The 10,000-nt window shown below is 38.7% G+C and overlaps 2 protein-coding genes across 3 annotated transcripts in view; both read left to right on the top strand.

The window, feature by feature from the left end:
- Window positions 1-3,841, top strand: part of LOC137975325 (uncharacterized) — a 9,401-nt gene extending 5,560 nt beyond the window's left edge. For both annotated transcript variants that reach the window (XM_068822426.1, XM_068822419.1), the window contains one exon: window positions 2,826-3,841. In XM_068822426.1, coding sequence (XP_068678527.1) covers window positions 2,826-3,268 — 443 coding nt within the window. In that variant the 3' untranslated portion in view covers window positions 3,269-3,841. The remainder of the gene's footprint in view (window positions 1-2,825) is intronic.
- Window positions 3,842-9,862: 6,021 nt separating this feature from the next.
- The window catches only part of LOC138010167 (uncharacterized), a 1,918-nt gene continuing 1,780 nt past the window's right edge, over window positions 9,863-10,000 (top strand). The window contains exon 1 of the mRNA XM_068857112.1: window positions 9,863-9,918. Coding sequence (XP_068713213.1) covers window positions 9,863-9,918 — 56 coding nt within the window. The remainder of the gene's footprint in view (window positions 9,919-10,000) is intronic.

The following is a 10,000-nucleotide window of genomic DNA, read 5'->3' as shown; positions in this document are numbered from 1 at the left end:
CGTTTCCTCTTTGCCGTCTTCAATGTAGACGCTGTGTAGGTAGTGACGTTTAGTTGCGTGAAGATCAATTTCACTGATTAGTTACAGTTTTCAATAGGGACTTTGACTGGTATTATTCATACAGTGTGGTCGTTCGCATCGTCGCCTTGACACGTAGTTTTTAAGTTGGCAAATTTTTAATGAAATATTAGGGTTATTCAGGATAACTTTGGAATCATCTCTCGACGTAAGTGCATTTGTCTCGCTGTTTTGTTATCAGATGTTTTTAATTAAGAACGCTCAAGTCGTTTTCATTTTAGAACAAAGAGGTGATTTACCGACCGCGTGGTCTGTTCGCTAGTATTTAGTGATCGGCTTATTTTTCACCTTCATTCATTGTACTGCTCTTTTCTTTTCCGTGATCTTTTCTTACTTTTCTTAATTTTTCCTACTTCTCTTTATGATCTCCGAAAATAGCATCAGTGCATAACCGAGATCCTATTTGTTCATATCATAAAATATTGTAGTGTTCCAGTTTTTGTGGATATAACGCACTGTGCGTCCTTTGACATCAACTGCGAATTTGTTACACCTAACAGCGACTCACAAATTTTTGGTTTTCACATGACGTCACAGCCGCCATGTGCCCCTAAACAAAGAAACGGCGGCCATATTTGTGTCCTGACCCAATCCTCTGGGAATTGAACTTTATTATTTTGTTTTCCTTGAAAAACATGGCTGTTGATCACTTGATTGAAAACCAACAATACTCACTATCAGACTGGTCCTCGATTAGAGCACGCCGGTTTTCCAAGCAAGCAAGAGGATGAGGTTAGAGAACTGGCATCCACCATACATGGACTTCTTCCTCTTCCTCTTTTAGCCTGTGGTCATTTTAAGGAGTACACCTGATCGGTTAGTTGTAATTACGTCATTAAAACTCGACACCAAAATAGCTTTCACAGCATGGCGCTAAGCTTAAAATAGATTGAAGAAAACAATCATAGGTCATGCGGATGTGTTCTCTCCAATCATCCTCTCTTTTTTATAGAGAGCACAATTGCAAAGGAAGGCCATGTCTATATTCTCTCCATGCAACCTTTCCAGGACTGTTTTTAGCTAGGTTGGGTCTAACTACGTTAGACGTACGTACAGCTTGTGTAGGATAAAATTTTCAGTCTACCACATAAGTTATCTTGTCTCCTTTTACGAAATTATTAGGTCACATAACAACACTAAGGCTAAAGCATAAGAACACTTTCGATACATACCACGAACACGCAAAGACATTTTGTGCGCTCTTATGTATTCGGGTTAATATTAGGGAGTTTAAGAAATGATTACGGCCATGGCAACAACAACGCCACAGAACAAGAATATCATTGGTTGAAATCGTGCTGCACGTGCGGCACGCATTTTATTCCTGAACTCTGCCTTAGAACAACGTGAAATCACCAAATTTGAGTGACCACGTGAGTGAAAACGTGAGCGTACAAATATTTTTACTCCGAAATCGCTAGTATAAATTCAATTTCAGGATAATTCGCCCACATTGTACGAAGTGAACGAGACTAAATAATTGCAAAAAAAATTAGGATTGTGCAAAGTTACATTTGAAGTGGCGTTTTCGTCGCCATCTCCGTAGTGGATCTTAAAGTACTTATTAAAAATAACTAGAGCAAAACAGTTACTTGTGCATATTTTCATATTCTTATTTTTACAGCATAAGCTTCAAATTTACATATTTAGAATTTTACTAAGCTAGTTGTTGCAATTTCTAATGGTCAATTTCGGAATGGACATTAAATTTTGCAATTCAGCCAAATGGCCGCAATGTAATTTGCGAAATAAACTACTATTACTACTAATACTAGCTGTTTTTACTACTACTACTACTACTACTACTACTACTACTACTACTACTACTACTACTACTACTTCTACTACCACTACTACTACTACTACTACTTTTGACTATAATTACTGTAATTTCTTTTGTTGAGGCCGTAAGACATTTTATAGCAGCATTTTCATGCCGTGAGACATTTTATAGCAGTAAAAATGTTAGTCAGATACGAAATTGAAAAAAAAAATTTAAGTGGCCGTAATCAAATTTTCGTGATCAGGACCTTCTGGCGTGATAAAATATTTCGGCTGATTGTCTCAGCCTTCACTGGATATTGCATGAGCAGTCACGCGATTGTGGAAATTCAACCGAAATATCTTCTTACGCCCTGTTACGAAAAATAGCATTGCGTGACAAGCGTTACTTTCTAGAAGCTTCGCGAGAGTTCGTAGTTTGTTTGTTTTAGATTCGTGCGTAAGCGTTTCTAAATCGGTATGTTTTGTAATCTTTCTATAATTAGATTGATTACTATTTTAGAAAGTTCTAGAAGTTTATTGTCCGAGTATATAAGTAGACGAGTCCAAGCGGAGTGTTTTTCTGACTAGTTTTTCACAAGCGAAGAGAGTTGGCGTTAGCCGTGTTTAGTCAAGTGTTACAGAAGCAGTGTTTATTCAAGTTGGCGGAGGCCGTGTAAGTTTATTGAGTAAGTGTTGTTCAGAGTTTTACTTCGTGGAAACTTCGTTCATTTTTGGAATAAATATTCTTTTTGTTGTTCCGACAACCCTGCGTTCAGTTTAGTTTGCAAGCTACCTTTCCTCAAAACATTCGAACTCGTAACACGCGCTCGGTCGTAAACTTGTTTCCAAGACACTCGAAGTTTGAAATAGGAAAATTGGAAATTAGGGAAATAGGAAATAATTACGTAATGGCGGCTATAACCACAAATCATTTTAATTCAGTTTGATTCACTTTTTCTTTTTTTTTCATGTAATTTTTACAGCTCTGTATTGGATTCGACTTAACAAAGATGAGGTCTGTTTCGGTGCCAGGGATGACTCGTATGGAAAATTCACTATTCCGTCCGATGGAGCTCTTTTCAGGTTAAAGCTGGTGTATCGATCAGGTTATGTCACCAACAATAAAAAGAAGGAACCGTTTGGAAGCCATTGGGGTTGCAAGCAAAGCAGGCTATGTACACTAGTCACTAACGCGACTAACAAAGTAATATTTCCACAAGATTACAAAACTGGCAGCTATTCCCTTGCTAACACCGACGTAAACTCCTCCGAGCTGCTGTTCAACTCCTTGCCCTCTCCCCAGAGAGTACGAGCTAACGAGGAATTTAGAATTTGGTTCAAAGCAGATCTTATAGATGGTCATGAAAACGACAACTCTGGCCAGACCTGCGTTGAAGTCTTTGGCTTGTTTCAATCGATGGAATAGGGACACATCCTTTTCTGATTTTTCCCTGGTTGACACGTATGCCGCTAGCATAAGCATAAGTTCAAGCATAAGCACAAGGTTGTTTACACGTGCAATAAGCATAGGGTGACATAGTTACGCTGGAGCAGTGAACAAATAATTTGGCGCTAAAATTTTAAATCCAAAATGGCGGACGCCGAGATGTTTAGCGAGGAGGAGATGTTGTTACTTGTTCCTCTATTGCGAAGAAGGAGAAGGCGAAGGGAAGGAGCAATAGATGAGAAGTCAAAAAGGGTTTGGGTTAGGGAAATCTTTCGTAGGCGGAAAGAGCACGGCGAGTTTCATAACCTGGTGAGGGAGCGCAGGCTGGGCGGTCAGGTGTAAAATAAAAATGACTTGCAATAACTTTAAACAAAATCTAGTTTAAAAAATTTTACAAAGTAAGCTTGTAAATTAAAAAACGTGCTTCTCTGTCTTCTTGTGCTTGTCCTGGTTTACACCGGTGACGCAACTATGCTTGCTTGAGCTTATGACTATGCTTGCGTCGTACGTCTAAACCAGCTTTTAGCATGTTGTAGATTGCTCTATATAGACCGAACAGCCTAAAAGCGCTCAAAATCTTAAAATAGTTCTCAAAAGAAGCTCGGTTTAAGCGAAACGTTTCCATCAAAATGTATTCTTCATGAGAATCGAATCTATTTTGCAAACTAAACAAGGTACTGAATAATGTAAGTGCCTAGTTTTTATTGAAAATTATAACGTGTTAAATAGCTGAAGTGTACGTACGCTACTCGTTTCAGTTAGCGATATACCGGCGAACGTTTCGTTTGCTTTATAGGAAAGTGTCTTACATGAGTTCCTTCTCCCATAATATTTACTACTTGTGGATGGAACATTTTTCCTGTAATCATTTGCTCATTAAAGCAATAAAGCTTAAATGCTCGTTTTGTTGTTAATGTTGTTATTTGTATTATGAACATGTCTTCCCGAATGTGCAAAAGTAAGTACAAAAACGCTCTTCTTGCGAAGAAACTGTGAAAAGAGAAATGAAGCAGAAAAGAAAACGTCAATAAAAACGAAGTATTGTTAAGAGGAGACAATCTCGTGGACTAGGCATTTCCGTTGTCAATGAACTAAAAACTGATCGATCAGGTTATGTCACCTACAATAAAAACAAGGAACCTTTTGGAAGCCAAAGGGGTTGCAAGGGAAGCGGGCTATGAACACTTGTCACTAATGGGGCTAACAAAGTAATATTTCCACAAGATTACGAAAACGACTCCTATTTCCTTATCAACGCTCACGTAAACTCCTCCGAGCTGCTGTTCTACTCCTTGCCTTCTCCCCTGAAAGTACGGGCTAAGGAGGAATTTAGAATTTGGTACACAGAAGATCTTCGAAATGCTTGGGAAGAAGACAGGGGCACCCAACGACCAATTTGTTGTAAAATGTATTATTATACCCCAGTTAATGAAAATAAATGTTATTAAGGCATTTTCAGGTGTTTTTCAGTGTTGCTGGGAGAACATTATCTGTTCCTTTTTCCCAGCAAGACACACAAGAAATTTCCCAGCCAGCTAGATAAAATTGGTTGGTTTCCCAGCCAGCTGATCAAATTAATTTTCCAGCCAGGAATCCCGCGCGCTTTCAAATCCCTCCATCCAAAACGACCGAACAAAAGGGACAAAACCGGGACAAAACAGTTTTTTTCCGCATACGCAATCACTCTGACCAGCCATCGTTTGTTTGTGACTATTCTCTGGGAGAGGGATGGGGTTCTTTTTTTTTTTTTTTTAGTCGTCCTGATTCTTCAGAGTTTCTACAGCCAGCTCGGGTTGAAATGCTAGAAAAAGTCAGTAATTCCCGGGCAAAACCTCTATCCATAACAAAATTTCACAGCCAGCTCATCGAAACACCTGTATTTTTGCCAGCCAGCAAGATTCCTCTGGGGAACAGATAATGTGAGGAACAGATTCGTTGGGTGCTCCTGAAGAAGACAACTCTAGCCAGACTTGAGTTGAAGTCTTTGGCTTGTTTCAGGTGATGGAAGAGAGACAAGGCCTGATTTTCCCAGAGCAGGGAGTGCCGTAAATTGTTCTACTGACAAAAATCAAAAAGCTTAAAAGCGCTCAAAATCTAAAATAGTTCTCAAAAGAACCTCCATTTTAGTAAAACATTGCCATCAAAATGTAAATTTCACCGGATTCGAATCTAATTTGCAAATTAAACAAGCTGATAAAGTGAAGTTATGATCCTCGCAGTGTTAGCAATTGCGCACAAAAGCCTGAAAAATTCAGGACTTTATCGGGGTTTGCGATGTCGGTGCGACGCTCTAATCAACTGAGCTATGAAGCTACATATACTGGGAGCTGGTCATTTGTGGGTTCATGTGAAGCTATGATCTTCGCAGTTATTAACGTAATTTTAGCAATAGCCCTTTTCACGGTTAGTTTTTCTCATTTGCATTACAATGTAATCTAACGTGAATGCGAGGCAATTTCGGATTAAAGCTACAAAATAGCCCGAAATTGCCTCACATACATGCTAGATTATATTGTAATGCAAATGAGAAAACCTAACCGTAAAAAGGGCTATTGCGTAGGGAAGCCTGAAAAATTCAGGACTTCAGCTGGGTTTGAACCCGTGACCTCGCGATACCGATGCGACGCACTAACCAACTGAGCAATGCAGCCACTGACGTTGTGTGTGGCTGCATAGTTCAGTTGGTTAGTGCGTCGCATCGGTATCGCGAGGTCACGGGTTCAAATCCCGCTGAAGTCTTGAATTTTTCAGGCATCCCTACGGAATTGATAAAATTACGTTCATAATTGCGTGGATAATAGCTTCACTAGATTTCATATCCACAGTTCAATATATGATTCATTTCATACATCATTTCGTTTATTTAAACAAGCTAAATTGCGATAAATGTTGCAGTAGTGTGTTTCTATGACGACAGTCATTAAACGCGACCAAACGTCTGTTAACACGTTTTTTTCTTGCAATGAGCTTAAAATGTATAATCTCTATAATTCTGTAAAGGTTTAAAAAGACTGAACACCGAATGAATCTCAGATTGAATGAGTACAGGCGTTGGGGTTACTATGATAGCTGTAATGTCACGGTACACGCGAATCACCTAAGATTCACCTATTTCTTCGATTTACCGTGGACGATTCTGATGTAATGACATCGTCAGTTGTGAAAAATCTCGGTGTTTTTATTGACGACAAGCTGTCGATGAACTCTCACGTAAACAAAATTTGTAATACATCATTCTATTATCTTCATAACATTATGCGAATAAGAACACATTTATCGCGTAAATCCACCGAGACCTTAATTCATGCGTTTGTGTCAAGCCGATTAGATTACTGTAACAGCTTACTCTACGGACTTCCACAAGTACAAATTGAAAAGTTACAAAGAGTCCAGAATGCAGCTGCGAGACTAATTTTCAAGGAACCGAAGTTCAGTCATATTACACCAGTCCTATATCAGTTTCACTGGCTTCCAATTAAGTACCGCATTGAATTTAAAATTCTGCTCTTTACCTTTAAAGCTATTCACGGCATGGCACCTGACTATATCTGTAAACTGATCAGTCGGAAATCATCAACTAGATATTTACTCAGATCTAGCGAAAGAATTATGCTTGAGACTCCTAGTGGCAAGATACTTTCAACACTTGGAGGAAGAGCTTTTTGTTACGCAGCCCCGAAGCTTTGGAACAATCTGCCCTGTAAAATATCTAGCCTTGACTCTCTTTCAAGTTTTAAGTGCCAGCTCAAAACACATCTTTTTAAAGAAGCTTTTAATTTGTAATTCTTATACATTTTAATTCGTCAAATATTTATTGTTTACCTTGTAATTATTATTATTTAATTATTATTATCATTATTATTATTATTATTATCTATACATTAATTTATTTTTAATCATAACTGCTTGTAATTTCATTTATTTTTATTTATTTTATTAAATTGTAAAGCGCATTTGATCATGTTCGGCATGAAAAATGCGCTATATAAGTTTCAATTATTATTATTATGATGTCATCTATGACGTCATTAGATGTCGATGACAAGCTTCCCTATGAACAGTGATATTTTTTGAGGAGGATACCTTTCATGTGGCTTTCCTGTGGATATGATCACACGCTTTTTCGATTTCTTCTAACAGTGTATCAATACTGTATGTCTTGCCTCTTTTATAGATTTTTAAATTCTATTTTAATAACTCTCTTTAATAGATGATTCGTGTGTCTCGAACCGAGAAAACAGACTGCAGAAAGGTCCAATTACCTGAAAACGGATTCATGATATCAGCTCGTATTAGTGTATTTTTTCACCACTAAAAACGGAAAATGATCAGCTTTTGACACCACAAAGTTATAACACGTACGGACACAGTTGTGTACCATGTTTGCAAGAAATTAAAAACCACTTATCTACAATCAATGGCAAAAGTAGTTGGGACGCTTACGCCAGGATGGGCCTGAAAACATCTCAGACGTTACAAATTAAAGTAAGCACAACTGTCAAAATTCCGCTAAAATTTTCAAAATAGAAGTACCCCATCCCCCAGTCAATGTTAAAATAGACAAGGAAATGTCTGTTCACTGTTGGCAATATTGTGTTGGGGGGGGGGGGGGGGGGGGGGAATTCCTCAAACTCCGTAAGAACTTGAAAACCAACTTCAAAGCCGGGTAACTGGCTGGTAAAACTAGCATTTTATGCTCCTGGCAAGGCTCGATTTTTGTCCCAAAAATTAAATGCTCAAATTATTCTTATTTTTCAACATTATGCTCCTTTGGTTTTATTTTAAAGAAAAAAATACTTACTAAATAAGGCAACACGTGAGTTTTACCATCAGTGGATTTCAAAGGTCGCTTTTGATCTATTTGGGCAGGAACTGGCCTATTTTCTTCATCGCTACCTCCTTCTATGACCTGCATGTTACTTCCACCGTTTCTTCGAGAAGCCACTGGAGACAGCACGTTACCAAAGCCAAAAGCAACGAGAGAAAAATGTTCCAATGCACGCAAAGTTGACTATTTTGTGGGTTTGTAACATTGATACACAATGTTTAACCCATTCACCTACCTAAACCGGTCTAAACCGGCCATACTTAGTATTTTACTCTGTCGTTAATGGGGAAGCCCCAGGAGTTAATGGGTTAAAGCACTTGAAGAATGAAGTAAGCCACCCTTCATCTAATTTTCATGAAATTTTGACGGAACAAGGCTTGGGCGACACGCTTTCTCGATCTTAGGTCGGCATTGCATGCCATCCATCTAAACTCCTGTGAAATTATATGAAGTTGACTCGTTTCTAACTAACAATGCGATTTACGATGATAACAACGAAATGATTTAGAAGAGTGAATCTAGAAAGAATCGAACGTCACCTGTCACGAACGAAGTCAGTTACTGGAAATAGATAGATTTTTATGGCGTTATATCTCCGCCAAAATTCAACAAAATTCTGTTGTAAACACGATGCCAAATATTTCTAACATAATGTCTTTTTTGCAAAACATAAGGTGTGACCCGGAGCATTGCATGCTTGGTCGCGCTTATTTCGGGTGACATCATTATAAATCGCTCCAAAAGGAAAAAGTTTTTGTTTTCTCTGGTCTTGAAAACACGTTCAAAGATTTTTTTTTAGAATAAGCAGATATTAACTTCACAAAATGCTTTTTGGAGCTTTTCAGAAAACCGGCATCTGCCCCGAGGGTTTATCTCCAGGACCTCCGGTCTCCTTCCCTCGATAAAATGCAGCACGTATCTTGTTTTGATTTTCAAAGTTTAATTTTCCACTTTCTTCTTTTTCTCGTTTCGAACACGAGGTCGGGTTTTTCCGGAAAAAAATTTGGAAACAACTCTTTCAAAAATCGAACATTTTCTGCAGTGGTTTGCGAAGGACTAGGTCCATGCCCTGCAGCTTTTCTCGCAAAAACTGAAAAAAAACTGACTTGCATGAATAATTGTTCTTCCCTAATGTCGCGGCATACAAAGATCTGCCTACTGGCCACGTAAATTAAAAAGATACATCCAATAATAAGAGTAATAATAGTAATAATAATAAGAAGAAGAAGAAGAAGAAGAAGAAGAAGAAGAAGAAGAAGAAGAAGAAAAAGAAGAAGAAGAAGAAGAAGAAGAAGACTTGAGTAGACAAGAATGTTTCGCGTGGATGGCGACCTGGCAACGCGCACCGACTCATACGATCGCGGGTATGATGGATCTGTATGAGCAGATGCTACCGACAAAGGTATACTCCTATTATAAGATCGTTACCACCCCTGCAAATGACACCACCTCTAGGTTGTGTGGGAAAGGAACAGAGTATGCACACGTGATCGCGGGATGTTCAGCGCTGGCCCAAAGAAAATACTTTGAGAGGCATAATGCGGTCTTAAAGGTGTTGTATTTTGAGCTTTTACGAGACCTTAAGCTGGTTGATGAGGTGCCCCCGTGGTACTCCAAGATATGAATCTCAAGATGTGCAAGCGTTTTGGGATATTCCCGTCTTCGCAGAGCATAACGAGATGTAGGCAAACAGGGTGGATGCGAGGATAGGTAACCATCGGGAAAAGATAGTGAGTACCATCGAGATGAGCTGTCCGTGGGCCGAGAATCGTGGCAAGAAAGATGAAGAGAAAACACTCAAGTATGGACCGCTGATGAATAATAAAGTAGCTGCTATTTCTAAAACGATGGAATTACCTGGTGAGAAATAACCTCATCTTGTA

This window comes from Montipora foliosa, chromosome 1, assembly GCF_036669935.1.
Source record: "Montipora foliosa isolate CH-2021 chromosome 1, ASM3666993v2, whole genome shotgun sequence".
Lineage (NCBI taxonomy): Eukaryota > Metazoa > Cnidaria > Anthozoa > Scleractinia > Acroporidae > Montipora > Montipora foliosa.
Note: the sequence above shows the minus strand (reverse complement) of the source record. Positions and strands in the feature narration are given on the sequence as shown.